Source organism: Cajanus cajan, chromosome 7, assembly GCF_000230855.2.
Source record: "Cajanus cajan strain Asha chromosome 7, NIPB_CcT2T_4, whole genome shotgun sequence".
Classification (NCBI taxonomy): Eukaryota; Viridiplantae; Streptophyta; class Magnoliopsida; order Fabales; family Fabaceae; genus Cajanus; species Cajanus cajan.
This window is the reverse complement of record NC_138523.1, coordinates 38,903,342-38,922,494: the sequence shown is the minus strand read 5'-3', so window position 1 is coordinate 38,922,494 and position 19,153 is coordinate 38,903,342. Positions and strand designations below refer to the sequence as shown.

General features: G+C 31.8%; 1 protein-coding gene across 9 annotated transcripts; it reads right to left on the bottom strand.

Moving 5' to 3' along the window:
• Positions 1-377: 377 nt before the first annotated feature.
• LOC109815187 (protein PHOSPHATE STARVATION RESPONSE 1) lies at positions 378-14,688 on the bottom strand. 9 transcript variants are annotated; one of them, XM_020379839.3, is made up of 10 exons: positions 14,386-14,673; positions 12,836-12,908; positions 12,698-12,769; positions 11,964-12,609; positions 11,652-11,865; positions 11,478-11,554; positions 11,356-11,395; positions 10,201-10,258; positions 9,526-9,595; positions 378-1,109 (listed from the first exon to the last, which is right to left on the bottom strand). In XM_020379839.3, exons 4-10 carry the CDS (start codon positions 12,600-12,602, stop codon positions 765-767), a joined length of 1,443 nt encoding a protein of 480 aa, XP_020235428.1. In that variant the 5' UTR covers positions 12,603-12,609; positions 12,698-12,769; positions 12,836-12,908; positions 14,386-14,673; the 3' UTR covers positions 378-764. The 9 variants fall into 9 exon arrangements, with proteins under 9 accessions (XP_020235428.1, XP_020235443.1, XP_020235436.1 ...); XM_020379854.3 differs by having other exon boundaries at positions 12,698-12,790; positions 12,864-12,908; XM_020379847.3 differs by having other exon boundaries at positions 12,864-12,908.
• Between the last annotated feature and the right edge of the window lie 4,465 nt (positions 14,689-19,153).

Genomic DNA, 19,153 nt, shown 5'->3' with positions numbered 1-19,153 from the left:
CAAATCATTTCGATTTCGCTCTATTGTATGGTAAAATTTTGGAATAAAATTCAAATTTAGCTATTATGGAAGTCTATATAATTTAGCAATTGTGTATAGATTAATACCTGATAATCTAAGCCGCACGAAGCTTGATTTTTCTTAACCAAAGTTTTAGATTAGCTCGTGTAAATGAAAACAATAGGCTCTGAAAAAAGTTATATTTTCTTAAATTGATTTCTGGACTCTAATTACACTGAGGATCTAAAAGAAGATCGAAATTTACCCATCTTAATCAGTCCCAATACATAACGTAGTTGTTCAATACTCCACTTGATAGGCCTTAGAGGTGCAAGCAAAGAGAGAAAAAAGATAAGTGACCAGTTGAACCTCCGATATCATCAAGTTGAGCTACAAGCTCGTTGACTTGACTCATTATTTTCTATTTCTGGGGCACGGTAAATTATAGGGCACGGGAAGTGTTCCGCATTCTAAGAACATAGAGTATGCCAAACTACTGTAAGGGTTTACATTGATATTTACAAACTATCTACCAAGGAGGATTTCTAACGGCAAAACTTGACCTAAGCCTTTAATGCAATTGAGGCAACATCTCTTGCTAAATGTACAATGCACTCATTGACCACAATGGGGCTGGAGGAACTCATAAGTTACGGACCTCGACCAATCATTCAGCCTAATCTTTTCTTAAATGAAAATTTTCATGATTCATTACTGTCTTGTACTATCACTGTTGATACTGTGCTTCAGCAGATTCATACGGCTTACTCTGTTCTTTGACGCTTTGGGGCTTGTGCACTATCGTCATTAGCAATAGCATGTAGAGTTTTGGGAGAATCGGGCTTCTCACCCTTTTCTAGTGAGCCTTCCTCAACTGTGGTACTGCGGTTAGCTTGATCAGATCCTGACCTGAAATGGCCCGCTTGTGATGCTTCCGTTTCATTTATGGCAGTGAAATCTCTCGTAGTATTTGAAGACACTCCAGATGGAGTCTCAATGGTAGATGATGGTGTCTTAAACGTTTCCATTCCAGGTTTACATTGCTTCTCAAACATCATTTGGAGGTACCTTCCTTGTTCTTCTATTCGCAACTGAAGATTTCTTTGAATCTGACGGAGAAAAAAAGGGGAGGAGAAGAACAGTATTAGACCTATGAAAGATATATGATCGCCATAAAAGAAACAAGTAGGATGCCTCAGATAATTCACAATATCACAGACATTAGTTCCATACTTAATTAAAGAAACAAACGTACTTGCCTACGCGGCCAGAAATAAATACCAATAATTGCCTACATAACAAGCCTGGTAACCATATTCTTTTGATCTTCTTAAGATGAAAACGACATAACACAATTTTCATGAGAAAGGGTTATAAATTTGAGAACTAAAATTTGTATCTTCAACAAGTCAAAAATATATATTGGGCATGACCTGTAAATGAAGCTGATAATTTATTAAAAAATACAACTAATAAATAAGAACCAAAATACAGAGAACAAGATGAATAGTAAACAATATTAAATGTTTTCTTCACAACAGAGTTACATGCCTTCAATTTCTTTCTCCAAGCTTACAAAGACACAGACTTCACTTGTAGTTGACTTCAATTACTAGTACAAATTTATTCTCACAGGTGCCAATGTGCTATAAAACATGATTTTCTATAATCATGGCAATTGCAACCATGGTTGAGAAAACCAAACCAAACCGGCTAGTTTGACTGGAAAACCAGTGAGTTGAGTTGGTATTTGGCCAATAAACCCACAAAATTAAACGCACATAGAACCAGCCAAACTGGTAAAAAAAAAATTACAATCAGTTTGGAGTTTTCATTTAAAAAAATAATTAACTCAACCAAAAACGTTTTTGAGCCAAAGGAAGGCCAATGCCACACTATAAAGGGACATTATATGCAATGAATGAGAATATGAGATGGCTTGCCCACTTCTTAGCTTTTATGTATGTTGTATGCTTTGATGTTCTACTTTTACTATTCTATGGAGACTTAAAAGTACAGCATCCTCTTAATTTTTACATATGTTGAATATTTGAATGTTTCATTCACCGGTCAATGTGACACTTTTAACCACCAAGTAACATAATAGTTACCATTTATTATTGTTTTTCTTTTTGTGATGTAGCAGGAGATTTGATATGATCTTCCTATGTTGAATTTAAAATCACCTTATAAATATTTATTTGAGGATCAAATTAATCCTGAGAGTACTCTGATCAATAGTCCTTTATATATAATATATTAAATTTCAAATAATCCAAATGGTGAATATTTTGATATTATCTCAACGATCATTCATGAATTTAGAGAGAAAGAGAGAGAGAGAGAGAGAGAGAGAGAGAGAATTTAGGGAATGAAAATAGCTTTCTTATTCAAAAGAATGTAGTCGCGTACAGGTTCTGCATATCATTCATATGGTCTAGCAGGTACTGCATAAGTATATAGTCTCCTAATAGACTTCATGGATTGGAGACTATTTTCCATGCTACTATTAATTAAGTACGACTTGCTACAAACTAAAATTCACGAGTCATTAACGCTAAATACATTTTATTATGTCATATTGTCATACATTAACATACTATTTCCGAAGTACGTGTTTGGGTGTGTGTGGCTGTAGTTGAAAAATTGTGTTCCTCTATCTTATGTGCAACTATAGAGAGAAATAGAACATCAGATCTCTAATAGACATGGAAACTTAAGCGCTACTATTTAATATGGTAGACCATTAGTGATACTGAAAATATATTTAGGAGAGGGTTGCCCAAGAATATGACATCTCTAACAGAAGCACAACAAATAGCTCAGAGGGCAAATTTCAGCTTTGCATGGCACAGGTAGCTCAAAGGCTTTCTTCAGCAAACCATTCTTGCACTTTGAGAAGGAAAGGGCAAAAACGTACCTAAAAGAGAAATTTTATTTTGGGTTGGTGCAGAAGCTACTCCTGGTAGCTTCAACTCGAACTTGTGTCTCTCTTTTTTACTCATGTTTGGTACTGGTCTCCAAACATCTATAAAATGTTGAAATTTTGTGTTTATATCTGTTAAGATTAACATCTGATTGTTCCAAATGTGGAACCAAACAAACACTAAGAGCGTGCTTAGTTTCACATTAAACTCCCCAGATGTGCATTAAAAAAATAAAAATTGAGAAGCTGTACAAAGTTGCTTTTGCTTATATGTGATGTGAGTTTTAGAATTTGGATTTGAGCATAATTTAGCCTCAAAAGCTAGATTAATAGGTGAAAGTTTTCTCTCACTTATATATTTTATTTTGATCATATAATTTGGATTTGTTTCTCTAGTCTATATGAGATTTTCAATACACACTCTTCACATCAAAAATTGAATATCTTGATTATAAAGTTTGCAAGACTAAATATTTGTAGGTGATCCAATAATGGATGTCCACATAGGCCTAACAACAATTGTTAGGATAGACTTTGTTACCGTACTAGAATATAAATTTAGGCCTAACTCAATTCCAAAGTCAGCTCAAAAATGAGAGTTATTTTTTACTTATATATATTCTATTTTAGTTATATCACTAGTCAATGGAAGATTTTTAAGTGTGACAAATAGATGCAACATGCAAGTAACCTTTGATGTGATGTTGAACCATTAACCAAACACCCAATTAGTGCATTAACTATTATTATTTCGAACAATCATGCACCAAATATTTTATAAATCAAACAATTATAATTATGTAATCTTAGGGTCAACATTTACTTATATTTAAAAAAATTAGTATATGTTAACTAAATTTGTTTAATGAAATATTAAATAGTTTCTAAATTTTATAAAAAAAATTGTTAACTTAATCTATTTAATAAGAAGTTTGAATTCAACAAATAAATTCTTAAAATTTTATGTATTTTAAAAGCTATTAAACTCGGTAACTTTACCAAGAATTACTCTTAGAATAATTTAATTTTTTTTCTATATCTATCTATCTATCTATGTAAGTTGAGATCAACTTATATTGTTATAAGTTACATAATCTCTTATACTATTTAATAACTTTTTATTGGATAATTTTACATTAAAATCTATCATTAGATTGAAAGTTCTCGTATTATATTTGCAAAATCTTATATTAAGCTAAAAATATTTAATACTCCATTGATATATATCAAAATTGATGTTTGTTAGATAAAATCAAGAGAGGTAAAATGTAATAGTGAAGTTTTATTATCGTTGATGCTTACAAAGGAATACAAGGAGAGCTGAATATATAGGGAACCTTTTCTAAAAACAACAGTGAGAGAAAAGAGAGAAAACGGTTGTAAAAGCAACCAGCAGAGAGAGAAAAATTAGAGAGGTGGCAGGACAGCTGTCCACTAAAAAGATTCTGAAGATATCCTAAAGATATCACAGAATGCAAAAAGCAAAAAGCACAAACAAACAAATATTCCCTTTTGTTGTAACCCATATACACTAACAGCCCCCCTCAAACTCAAGGTGAAGTTTTGACACAAAAACTTTGCACTTTGAGTTTGTTCCTAAGAACTTCAAACCGAGCAGCAGACAAAGGCTTAGTAAGAAGATCAGCCCATTGATCAAGAGCTGGTATGTGATAAACTAGAAGTTGCTTGGATAGGACTTTGTCACGAACAAAGAACACATCAATCTCCATGTGCTTTGTTTTGCTGTGGAAAACAGGATTGTGAGCAATGGCCACCGCGCTTTGATTGTCACAGAGTAAAGTAGGTGTAGAAAAGGGAACCTTAAGTTCCTGCAAAAGGGCTTGAATCCAAGTTAATTCAGCAGAGGCTTGGGCTATACTGCGATATTCAGCTTCTGTGCTGGACCGAGCAATAACACGCTGTTTCCTGGACCACCAAGATATCAAATTGGGTCCAAAAAAGATAGCAGAACCAGAAGTGGACCTCCTGTCATCAATATCAGAGGCCCAATCAGCATCACAAAAGGCAGTGAGAGAGATGGGGCCGTTTACAGCAGCAGGTTGAATATGAAGACCATAAGAGAGTGTGCCTTTTAAATACTTGAGGATACGTTTGACAGCCACCCAGTGAGAGTCAAGAGGAGTAGCCATAAATTGACAAACTTTGTTAACAGCAAAACTGATTTCAGGTCTTGTAAGTGTAGCATACTGTAAGGCACCAACAACAGATCGAAAAAAAGTGGGATCATGAAAGAAGTCATTCCCAGACCTGGACAATTTGCAGTTAGAGAACATAGGAGAAGGAGCACCATGAGCTTCAGCCAAATTAGTTTTAAAAAGAAGGTCTCGAATGTACTTGCTTTGAGTCAGAACCAGAGACTTGTCAGGCAAGTGTTTAACCTCAATACCTAGAAAGTAATCCAAGCTTCCCAATTGCTTTAAAGAGAAAATTGAGTCAAGTTGGTTGGTGATTTGTTGAATGAGCAAAGAAGAGCTGCCAGTGATAATGATGTCGTCCACATAAACTAGAATAAAAATGGTATGAGTTTGATGTTGGTACTGAAACAGAGATGGATCACATTTGCTAGCTTGAAAGCCAAACCGAGTTAGAGTCAATTTTAATTTGTTAAACCATTGACGAGGAGCTTGTTTCAAGCCATAGAGGGCCTTGTTTAGCTTGCAAACCAGACTCTTATCCCCAGCTTCAAATCCAGGAGGCTGCACCATGTAAATAGTTTCTTCCAAAGTGCCATTCAGAAAAGCATTATTTACATCAAGCTGAAATAGATTCCAATTATTGGTGAGAGCAAGAGTAAGAATAATGCGAATAGTTATAGGTTTAATAACAGGGGAGAAAGTCTCATGAAAATCAAAACCATGCACTTGATGAAAACCCTTTGCAACTAGCCGAGCTTTGAGCTTATCTATAGAGCCATCAGCATTTTCCTTGACTCTGAAAACCCATTTACATCCAACTGCTTTGCGATCAGATGGCAGAGAAACTAAATCCCAAGTATGATTGAGCATTAAGGCATTGTACTCTTGTTGCATAGCAGAGAACCAGTTAGGATCAGCAAGAGCTTGCTTAACAGTTTTAGGTTCACTATGAGCTAAGAACAGGGATGGATGTATCCGAGGATTATGAAAGCCAGATTTAGACCTAGTTTGCATAGGATGGTTATTAATGGTTCTTGGTATACTGGCAGGGGCAGTGGAAGAGGTAGGAGAAGAGACATTTTGTGAGGAAGACTCAGGAGATGAAGGAGATACATTTTGGGAAGAAGACACGGAAGGAATGATTGATACACTTGAATCACCAATTTGAGAAGGCAAAGGAGGCTGCTGGGAGAGAACAGTTGAAGTGGTGCAAGGAGGAGACAAATCTGGATTGAGATTGAAATATTGACATGGAGAGACATTTTGTGTAAGGCTTGGCTGAAACAAATCTGTGTAAGGAAACCTATGTTCATTAAAGATGACATCCTTTGAAATGTAAATTCGGCCAGAAGAAGAGAGACATTTATACCCTTTGTGAGAGTTTGAGTATCCCAGAAAAACACACTCCTGGGATCTGAAATTAAGTTTATGACTGGCATATGGTCTTAAGAAAGGAAAACAAGCACAACCAAAGGTTCTTAAGAATTTGTAATCTGGTGATTTGTTGAATAAAGTAGTGAAAGGAACATTAAAGTTTAATGCAGCAGAAGGCAATCTATTGATAAGATAAACAGCAGTGGTAAAAGCAAAATCCCAAAATTTTAGAGGTAAGGAGGCATGATGAAGAAGGGTGAGACCAATTTCAACAATATGTCTATGTTTCCTTTCAACCACACCATTTTGATGATGTGTGTGGGGACAAATCACTCTATGTTGGATTCCATTTGTGGCAAGAAAGGAAGTAAAAGCTCGGTATTCCCCTCCCCAATCAGATTGAACACTTTTAATTTTGGTGTTGAATTGTAATTCAGCCATAGCCTTAAATTGTTGAAAAACAGATAGAGTTTCAGCCTTTGATTTTAAGGGATATATCCAGGTGTATTTAGAGAAAGCATCAATAAAGGCAACATAGTAAAGATAACCAGAAAAAGATGTAATGTGAGATGGTCCCCATAAATCAGTGAAAATTACATCCAAGGGGGCAGAATATATAGTTTGAGATGCAGAAGAAGGAAGTCTACGAGATTTTCCAACACAACAAGATGAACAAAATTCAGTAACATGTGTATTTGATGAGAGAAGGTTACATTGTGTAAGAACAAGCTTAAGAACATGAGAATTAGGATGACCAAGTCTAGTATGCCACATAGTGGAAGAACTAGATACATCAGAATTTTTATTGAAATTGAAACTATCTAAGACTGCAGAAGGTGAAACAGCAGACTGAGAGGGTATTTGAGCTGAAGAAGAGACCAATGCCGAGGGACCTTGGAGCTTTAGATGAGGAAAAGAATAAAGCCCATCAGCACCAACAACACCTTGAAGAAGAACCTCATTGGTGTCCTGAGATTTGACAAGACAATGATTAGCATGAAACTCAAAGAAAACACAATTGTCTTTAGCAAACTTACTGACACTCAACAGATTTTTGGTGATAAGAGGAACATGGAGAAGATTATTCAGGTGAAACTTAAATTGAGAGTTGATAGGAGAAATAAAAATGGAAGTACCAGAACCATTGATTTGCAAACCTTGACCATTTCCTATGAAAATTTGGTCTGGACCATCAAAATGCTCAAGTTGATGAATGTTCTGAGGCTCACCAGTAACATGAAATGAAGCACCAGAATCAGGAATCCATGAAGAGTTAGCACCTGGTTGAGAAGTATTAGCAACCATAGCACTTGGTGTGACATTAACACGAGCCTCCTGGCTGGGCTGTTTCGGGTTAGGATTCACCCAAGTGTTGGAGCCTTTAAGATTTGAAGAAGAAGTGACCTGCACAGGCTGCAGTGTGGTAGGATCATACAGAACAAGGGATTCTGCAGGTTGATAATTAACATCAGCTCTATAGAAACAAACATTGGCAGTATGGCCATACTTGAAGCAAATCTGGCACTGGAAATTAGCAAAACGACCACCACGGCCTCTGCCCGAACCTCGACCACCACGACGCCCACTGTGACCACCACTAACACTGCCACGAGAATAACCCTGAGTGTAATTAATTGAAGGAGAAAAGGATTGCTTACGAAACCGGTTAGCTCTTGACTCATGAGCAAGAAGAAGAGCTTCCACTTCAGCAATAGGAGGAGTGACAAACTTGCTTTCAATAACAGAGACCACAGGTGCATACTCCTGAGGCAGACCTTCAAGAACAGCATCAACATATTCTTCAAGAGACACAGGACTCCCAACTCCAGCAAGTTCATCAGCAATAGTTTTAATTTGAGTCAGAAAATCACGCATAGACTGACCATCAAGAGTGGTGGAACGCAGGTCAGTGCGGAGCTGTCGAGCACGAGCTTTAGTTTGAGTATGAAAATACTCGTGAACCTTGTCCCACACTTGATAAGAGTGAACGGAGCCAATGACACGGGAAAGGATAGACTTCGAGAGCGTCGATTGCAGCCATGTGAGAAGCATTTGATCCTGGACCTCCCAGGTTTCATATGCTGGATTAACAATATCAGAATCACGATCAGCATCTGTCAGATACCGGGGTGGAATTTGCGGATTAACCACAAACCGTTGAAGTTTGTGGGATTTGATGACTGGTTCGATCTGCTGCCTCCAGTGAAGATAATTTGAATCATCAAGTTTTTCAGCTATGGAGTTGGAGAAAAATTGTGAAAAGGGAGAGGAATTATTTGAAGTTGCCATAGAAGAGATGAGGAAGAAAAATTAAGATCCGGGTACAGGATCAGAAGGCTCTTGATACCATGTTAGATAAAATCAAGAGAGGTAAAATGTAATAGTGAAGTTTTATTATCGTTGATGCTTACAAAGGAATACAAGGAGAGCTGAATATATAGGGAACCTTTTCTAAAAACAACAGTGAGAGAAAAGAGAGAAAACGGTTGTAAAAGCAACCAGCAGAGAGAGAAAAATTAGAGAGGTGGCAGGACAGCTGTCCACTAAAAAGATTCTGAAGATATCCTAAAGATATCACAGAATGCAAAAAGCAAAAAGCACAAACAAACAAATATTCCCTTTTGTTGTAACCCATATACACTAACAATGTTATATAATTTTTTGAAAAAACATATTTAATAAAGAATTTTTTGATCATATGCTTATTAGTTGTTCAATTTTGACAAATTTTAATACAAACAATTGAAGTAATATATGTTTATGATTCAATGGCTGAATTAATAAAATTCCCCCCTTATAAAAGTTACTGATGGTGTAAGAATTGGTGCAACGTATAGCATCGTTGCAAGTTTATGAACCCCCAACCTCTTTCTCTGTGAATGTGAGTGTATGTCATGACCACAGTTCAATCATGACTAGTGAACTGTTCCTATGATTAATGACCGATCTAGTTTCAAAAATATTGATTGCAACAGAAATAAAGCTTGCAAGTTGAACAAATCTTTGAATCACCCTTCTAACAATTCATTTAATATGTAAAAAGAAATCCTAGAGGAATAAAGTTCAAACCTCAAGTTGTTCATGCAACCGCTTCTGAACCTCCATTTGTAGTCGTAGAGCTTCAGTGATCTCAATACCACTGTCAATAATGCAACGGTAAAGTCATCATAACAATTACCGCATCTGAAATGTTATCAAAAACTTTACATGATAAAGGCTCACCTAGCAAGTTTGAATTAATAACTACTCTAATTCCCTTTATTCTATATCATAACAAAACCATATATTGGCCTTATTGTAGTCTTAATCCCGGATCACTGAAAATTCTAAACAAGTCACTAGCAAAGCCTCATTCTAATCTATTTTGGTCCTTCCAGCAGCCCGTGTTTGATGGTACAGGTACAGTAATCTCTTTCTCTTTTATTTTAATCCCCTTATATCCATTCTTGAACGCCCCCTTAATTGAGAGTTTAATTGTATTCTTCTAGGGTTAAATGGTGAGATATGGAACAATAACTGTCATCAGAAGAAATAAACTTAACAGGGCTAAATTCCAAAATCCCACATATCGTACATTCCATGTAACGTAATCAATTTAAATTCTCCTGAGAATGTAACATTTGTACCAGCAAAGTCACGTTAAAGAATGAAATGATGTCTATCAATTTGAAATACCAACATCAACATTTATCGTAATACTACATAACTGAAATTATTTAAAATAGCAGTAAATAGTGTACTTACGTTTTCAAATCAAGAGATGACATGTCTTCAACGGAACTTGTTTTTTTCTCCATAACTCCTGCCAACAGTAGTCAACAAACTGTAGATTAGCTTACGACACAGACGAGTATCGCTCTAGGTTTCAAGGAAGTGACTCAAGATACACCACATCCAGTCATTAATTGCAGTGGTCTGGGTCAATTTTTTCGGACAAATAAGAAGGTAATTTTTTGTTTCTTGATTAAGCACAGGTTTCTAAGATCCTAGAGGCTTAGATTAGTAAAAAATTGCTACACCCCCTTGTTGTCATTTACTAAAAGTAACTTTAGGCTTAAATAAATTTTTAATCCTAATAATATTTAAGCACCTTTCCGATTTGATCCTCTTAATTTTATTTTTTTTTGTGTCCCTATTAAGTTATTTTCCATTTTAGTCTCTTACCTTATTGTTTCGGTCCCTATAAATTTGTGAACTTTTGATATAGATTCCTTTTATATTGGAAGGTTTTCATTTTAGTCCTAGCTTTTTTAGGAAACATTAGGTTTATTCTTCAATCTGTGTTAACCACATCATCATTCAATAGAGACTCCTAGAGGGACTAAAATGAAACAAAAGAAATAGATAAATTAATTGGGACACAAATAAGAAGAAAAAAAAGGGTAAAACGAAAACAATGATATATTATAAAGAGAAAAAATATATTTTAGCTTTAATTTTATCTGTATATTCGAATATGTGTAAAAGATAATGCTACATTTAGGCACTTCACAACTAATTTATGCAGAGTATACGAAAAGAATCTGTGTGAACTTGAATCTTACTCAAAACTTGTATATCAATCAAGAGATTAAGCACTTTACACCATTCAATAGCTTCTCATTCAAGGTTATTTGCATTAATATGACCATTGAATACACAAAATATTATGTACTGATAGGTATTAAATCAATTAGTAAAATTTCTTATGTTTGAAAAGCTTGTTAAAGAAAAACTAGTTTCCAATCGAGAATGATCTGCATGATATGAGCGTTTAATCCTACAGTTTAAATTTTGCAGTGTAAAATATTGGTTTTAATTTAAGCCATCATCAAGAGACTACTAAACTCAAACAAAACATATATTTAATATAAGCATGCTAGTACATACTATATATTTTTCGAGCCATATCTTATGTACCTTCAGATGACTCCGGTCTATATCTAGCTGTCCTGTATTTCTTCATTTCAAGCCAAATCTGTTTCAGTAAAAACACATGCAACCAAACAAACCCATGGGAGTTAAAAGCAAAGTGCACATACCTGCAAATGGCTTTTAACATGATATATAGTTAATCCTTCAACTTTCATGAGCTTCAGCACACCCTTTGGAGTGGCTCCTGTAGAAATAAGACAGAAACCAGGAAAAAAATGAGGACAGAGGTTAACAAACTAAGGCTAAGGACTTAACAAACAGAAAAGAGGAGATGAACATACTTTCACTCCCCCCAAGTTGGTTGACAGCCTCCACAAACGCCTCATGAAGTTCTGGTGTCCAACGCATTCGTGACTTGGCAGGAGCAGAATTTGCCGAGGAAGCGAGGGCAGCACCAGTGCAATTTTCTCCATATGATGCAGCAGGAGGTTGTTGATAGCCTTGGGATTGATTTCCTGGAAACTGTGAAAATGGTTTTGAAACCTGGAATGGCACCTAAAGCAACAATATGAGATCCTTCCACAATGCTTGAATAAATTACTTATCAGTTTCCTATAAAAGCTAATATTGATTTGAGTTATGAAAAACTTCACCTTTGGCTCAAGATCTTGAATGTTGTCTGTAAGAAGGTCATCCCAATTAGAAGTCAAAGCTTCATCATCACTGATTAGCCGCTCAGCCCACTCCTGCCAATCATTTTGCTTGCAATACTCCTCAGATGGAATGATAGGGCAGGCACTACTTTCTACCCGATTATTATTAATAGAGCCATTTTCAGGAAAATCCAGAAAGCTTGGCAGGGGATCTGCATGCCAGGAAGCACTGTTTTCTTTGGAATAATGGCTTGGTGCTGCTGAAGTTGGTGGTCCAGCATTTGAAGAATAAGATAATGGAAATTGGGCTGTGTTAGTTGATGATTGTGAAATAAAATGAGCATTAGTTGAGTTTTTTTCATCAGGTGAAAGAGATGAATGATGAAGATCAGTTGAATATCCAGGTGAAGACGAAAAAATATGCCCAACTACTCCACTGGAATTTAAATAACTTGAATGAGTAAGAGGCATTGTCATAAGCTCTTGTTCTACAAAATCCAACTGTGATTCAGGCAGCTTGGGATACATCTCTTCCGGGGGTATTGGAAGGACTGACAAGGATGAAGAAAATGCTCCAGACATCCCCATGTTATTGAGTTGCTTTGATCTTTCAATGGAGAAAGTAGGATGTGCTTCCATTATTTTCCTTCATTGATGATTAAAAGGATAAATATCAGTTTTCAGTCAATTTATAAAATCTTAAACCCTTCATTTTCCCTCATGATAATGCTCACCAGAAAAATACTACTCAACTTGACTTTTGTTATTGATACCCAAACCAGACTATTTGTCATCAATCTTCAGATCTGTGAAAGAAAAAAAGTACTCTAATCTGTAATATAAAATGTTTCTCAAAAATGAAAGCAACTCACTAGTAAGAACTTCTGAAGACTATAAAACCTCATCATCATCAAAGACAGACTAGATAAAAAAGCATGTCCAATCCTGAAAACAAGTAAAAACAGAAACATACTAAATGTAAATCATCATTGCATTTGATCATAAACCTCAAAGTTTTAATGTAAGATAGATATTCAATGTCTGATAATAATTCATAGTTCAGTGATTTAGGTCCAGAATGAAGTCACAACCACTTCCTCTCTGTCTCTCTCTACCCTATCCAAAACCATTATTGTTTGATCAATAAGTTAGTCAGGCGTTTATTTTCATTTGTAGTAGAAAAAGAAAAAGAAAAACCAATGGCCTAAAGGCCATTTGCAACAAGGAACCACCACTCGTGATCATTATGCAACCATAGCAATGTTACCTTTCTTTCATATTACACAATACCTACTCTACAAATGGCATTAGAGTCCAACTATAGACAATAAACCTCAAATTCAGATTGAAATACTCAGCCCCAATCTTTCATTTTTGCAATAAACTCCTGAAACTTATGTAGGCTTGACTTGTAAGCTTGTTAGAGTTTATTTATCATAAAAATAATATTAAAAAAACAAGTAATGAAATATATGCATAAGTATAACATGTTATTCTTAACAAAAAAATAATTCAACATTTCAACTCCATAAAAAGGTAAAGTAATAAGCTACAATAATATAGCGTTATAGTACATTAGTACTAAATAAAATTAAACTACATACATGATCAAATTATACATAATTTCATAAAACCATAAGCTCCTAAAGAGAAAATTATTTTAAAAATAAGTTAATTTCTTCAAATCATTGGAGTTATAGTAAAACACACACTATGGAGTCAATGGGAGGCAAAAATTACATTTGTTTTCAAATTCGTTAACCTACTTGTTGACTCGAGAGTTTATAAGGAGTTTACACTTGTTCAAAAAGTTTATCTAAAACAGAGTTTGATACTTGGGATCATAAACTTTAGCTTGAGAATTTGACAACCTTCACTGCTACACAAATTTATCATAAGCTAAAGTGTAAAGCATGAGCATAGCTTCCTCATATTCATCTTTCCTTCTAACACTCGTTAATTCACTTATTTGAAAAGATAATGACTATGGCTTCGATTTACAAACCAAACATGAGAAGAAGAAGGGAAAAACCTAGAAAGGCGAACATCTTCATTCTCTCACACATAAAAAGGAATTAATAAACCGATGATGAAAGACTTTCTCTCAGCAAACAGCACATAAAGAAAGGATGAAAGCAATTCATAGTCACGGGAATAGGCATACAGATTGATACCACACCACAAACGATGTTGCACAGATGAAAATCGATTGAATTAACAACAAACTTAAAAATAAAATAAAAAAGAGTGAGAGAGAGGAACAGAGTTGGTAGGAAAACCAGCGTGGAATCGGAGGGAAGAGGAGTTAGGCAATGCGATGCGATGAGGAGAGAAGCAAGGCAAGGAAAAAACGTGAAAATGAAGCAAAACAAGAGATCAGATACCCCTAGACGACTACGAAAACGGTGTATCAAATTCTTACCAAAGCGAATGGGAATCGAAGCGAGAGGAGATGAATGGAACAGATTCTCGAGAGAGAGAGAGAAAGAGGCGGGTGTTTTTGAATTCCGTCACCGGCAGGTGAACGGTGATCAACTAAAACTAAACGAAACAAGTGCGCTTTGCCTTCGCACTGTGCTATTGCTATGCTATACTATGTAATGCTCTGCGTAAGTCTCATCCACGCGCCACCCACTCGCGTGCTCAACAACCTCGATAGCGTGGACTCTCTGCGCTTCCTGCACCTGCATTCATTCCCATGCAATTTCGAATATTTTTATATCAATTGGATCTTGCATTTTCCTCATTTCATAATGCATGCATTTTTTAATACTATTTTCTTTTTCTTCATATTATTAAAAATTATTCCTTTTCAAGTTATATTATACCATTAGTTTTTCTCCCTTACGCAGCGTCTCAAAAATTCGAATTTTGTTTTCTTTTAAAAGAATATTCGATTATTATTATTATTATTATATTATTATTATTATTAGCGATATTCATCCTATTTTTATATTTTATTTAATAAAAATATTTAAAATTAATAATATTTACTAAATCAATTAGTATTATACATGTGACCATCAAATTTCAAAATCTTCTATTTAAATTTTGAATTTGTAAGGATAGATAATTTTAAATATTATTTTTGTTATTTAAAAATTTAAGAATAAAATTACCTAAATAAAATGTATATAACAAATGAGACTATCCTTTTTATATATGTTATAGATTATTATTATTATTATTATTACTATTATTAGCAGTGTCAAAACATCTTATATCTCCATATTTTATTTAACAAAATTGTTTAAGAATTGTTAACTTTTGTTGAACTAATTGATGTTATGATTAGTCTTTAAATCTCAAAATTTTGAATTTGAGTTTTAAATCTTACAAAAGTAATTAACTTTTAATATTATTTTTATTATTTAAAAATGTAAAGATAAAATCATCTATAAAAAAATATAGAGACAAAAATAGCTATAATTTATTTTATATGTAGGTATAAATTATTAGTATATATTTCTTAAATTCAAATGTAAGTTTAAATATATTTCTCTCTTATATTTATCTATAATAATATATAAACGTCATACACAATATTTTTATTTATATATTTTTTAAGATATTTTTTATCCTTTATTTATTATAATAATTGTAGACTCCTTTTTTAAAATTAGGATATTTAAGTAATTTTATTTTATTAATTAAATAAAAATTAATATTTATCTAAAACTATTTTAATATAGGACATGAACTCTAATTAATTATAAGATATACATGAGTATTAATTAAGAAAGAGAAGTGATTTAAGGACAGTTTTAGAAAAAATAAAACAAAATAAATTTATTTTCATCAACTAAATTAATTACCTTTTTATACAGTAAAAATATTTCTTTTTTAAAATTTTTGTGAGTTAAAAAATCAATTTATATATATAAAAATGGGATAGTAAATTCTTTTTAATTGAAGATTGCTCCTTTTAATATTTATAAAAAAAATAATTTAAAAATAATATTAAAAAAATAATAAAATTTAATACAAATAGCCATTTTTTTAAATATACATAAAATTTAAGAAATGGGGGAGTCCAATGAGAGAGTACATGTACATGTGATGTTTGTTTGTATTTTTGTTTGATTGAAAACACACCTTTCTTTAGTTAATATTGGAAAGCAGAAATTTCCCATCAATTGAGTGTGTTTAAAAGAATCTACATTCAACTCAACTCACATTTAATTCAAAACAATTTTCTCATTATTTTTCCATTTCATACATGGGAAAGTCCAATCCTCCATTCCAAAGCTTTTAAGCCTAAGTCAAACAAGATGTGAGTTGTAATAATGGGTGTACGATGATACCTTACATTATTACTCTGATAAATAATTATATAGTTATAATATTTGAAAAATTAAAATTATAAAATAATAATATTAAAAAGATTAAAATTATTTAATTAAAAATTAAAAATTAAAATTACATCACTATAATATTAAAAAATTAAAATATAAAAGATTAAAATTACACAATTCATAAAAAAAACACATTTAAATCTATAATTTAAAGACAGTATAAAAGTCTTTTACACTATAAATTATTTATTTAATGTAACATTAAATACTAAAATTAAAATTTACATGACAATTGTTGCTTTAACTAAAACTAAAATTTAAGATATGCAATCTTAGAATAAAAAAAAAGAAAAAAAGGATGAAAAATAAGATATGTAACTTTTAAAATGGCATATTTTGGCTTGGTAGAAGAATTTGTGTGTAATATACCTCTCTGTTGAGGTTTGTGATGGGTGCACTAAGAAAATATCTATTGGTGTGACAATTCTATGTAAAAGGATATTTCATTATTTATTTTGTTCAAAGAAAACAAAAGCACACTATGTGCTGTTCTCACGCACACCAGACACAACCACGCTCCAACAATTTTTTATTCGTTCCGCCTCCAACTTCGAATAAAATAAAACTCCCAACTTAGTGCCATTTCTAGGAACACGATTGATTAAAAAAAAAAGTAAATTATTATTTGTGCAATGATTAAATTTTATAACTAAGAGAAGTACACAATATGTTCTTTTAATAAAATAATAATAATAATAAAAAAATTTAAATTTAATTTGATTCCAATGATTAAATTACATGATATATAATAAATGAGTTGGGATTTGTTGACTTCATATGCATATTTAAAAATTTAGTCAAATTTTATATTTTTAATAAATTTTTATATAATATAAATATAAACAATTCAATCTATGAATTATATAATATTATGTTTAAGATTATATATATTAAATTTTATATAATTTAAAAATTTTAAATATTTTATTTAAAAATAGATATTTATACATATTTTAAATATTATATTATATACTAAAATAAAATAGTGTAAGTTTTTAAATTTATATTTAATGTTAATACATTCTGATCAATAATAAATAATGTGATAATGAAAGATAAAAATAATATTATAAATTATTGTATTAGTATATATAATCTCTCAAATAAATATAAAATAGGGAGGTTTTATGACTCTCCCATTCACATTAAAAACACCGCTTTAAGTAGGAAACTCAGACGAATTTTCTTTCAATTTTGAAAGTTAATATACTACAATTGTTTATAGGAGTGGTAAGAATACGACTTTATTTAATAAATTATTAAGTTGGTATATATATCATGGCAATAAAATATGTAAACATCCATTGTTTTCTACGTCCTCCTTATTAAACTACTTTCAAGCTCCAATGTAGTATATTTAATAATTATAATACAACTGTTTAACGGTTATGCTTTCTTAATTTATTTTTTTTTATAAATTATTCAACTATCATAATTAAAAATAATATATTTATCATAGATCTTAATTTGTGTGAAAGAATCTTAAACTATATTAATTGTAAAATAGTGGGAATGATTTTGTTTCAAAATTAAGAGGAAAAAAGGTATTGAGAAATAGGATTGTGAGAAAGAAGTGGGCTTAATAATAATGGGAAAATTGAATAGCACTTGCTTTACTAGTGAAGGAAATGTTACGAGTTAATCATTTATATACTGTCCGTGTAAAGTTTTTTACACTAACAATTAATCATATTTTTTAAATTATTTTATTTTATTATTATTTAATTAAATAAGTAAATGACATGTTATTATTAAAAAATATGATTAATTGTTAATATAAAAAAAAAATTATACTAAACGTATGAGTGATTATCTTTTTATTATTATGTGCATGAGTAGGCATTATTGGAAATGATGTCAGCAACCATGTGACACTTTAAAGTAGCCTATATTGAATGCTTTCACAGCATATCTTTAGCTAGGAAGAATAAGTTGAAATGAAAATAGTCATGTTGCAGAAAACGAAGGTCATTTCGACATAAAACTTTTAAATAGATTTTTTCCAACATGAAAATAGTTGGATTTGGCGCATAAAGTAATACAGTACAATGCAAAGATATATGCTCCAATTGATCAATGTAAAACTATTTCGTACATAATACTTTGTTTTAAACACAAGTATTTGTTGCCCAATTATCTGATTTATCGTATTAAAAAATAGTTAATTTAATTAATTTGTTTGATAATAATAAATTTGTTTCGATTATATACTTTATCAATTTTATGATAAGTGTCCTCTTATATTATTTTATACAATTAACAAAAGTTTAAATAAATGAAAGAGAATAATAATTTTATAAATATAATCTTATAAATAATCTTTTTTTGTAAAATATAATGTAACATAATAATCACTTTCTACATAATACTATTAAGGATATAAATAGAAAATAAACAATTAATATCATATTGAAAAGATAACATAACAATATAACACTTGAAAATAATTTTTTTTAATACAACATTTATTATGGGATCAAGAGTTTTTTTTAAATTACTCTTATATTTTTTTTCTAATTAATACTTATATATCTTCTAACTAATTAAAGTATATATTCTATACTATTTCTTTATCCTAATTAATACTTTTTTTTTCTCCTAATCAATTAGAATGGACAATCTTTAAAATGTTTATAATTATTGTATTTTACTAAATCAAGAGAATACACTTTAATTAGAAGTATCTTTAGTTTAAAGATAATTAATATGTAAGACAATATGATTTGGGTCTTATTAAATAAAAATAGAGTAGTACATATTAATTTTAAATATAAATAAATTTTAATTGATTTCACTATTTAATTAATAATTATGCTTCCATAAAATATTCTTTCA

Excerpts from the sequence above, each read along its gene's own strand:
- LOC109815187 (XM_020379868.3), bottom strand. The coding sequence starts at position 12,602 with ATGGAAGCACATCCTACTTTCTCCATTGAAAGATCAAAGCAACTCAAT. Across the intron at positions 11,555-11,651 it reads CCAACTTGGGGGGAGTGAAA|GAGCCACTCCAAAGGGTGTG; the intron begins GTATGTTCATCT and ends TTATTTCTACAG. Across the intron at positions 10,259-11,355 it reads TAGACCGGAGTCATCTGAAG|GAGTTATGGAGAAAAAAACA; the intron begins GTACATAAGATA and ends TACTGTTGGCAG.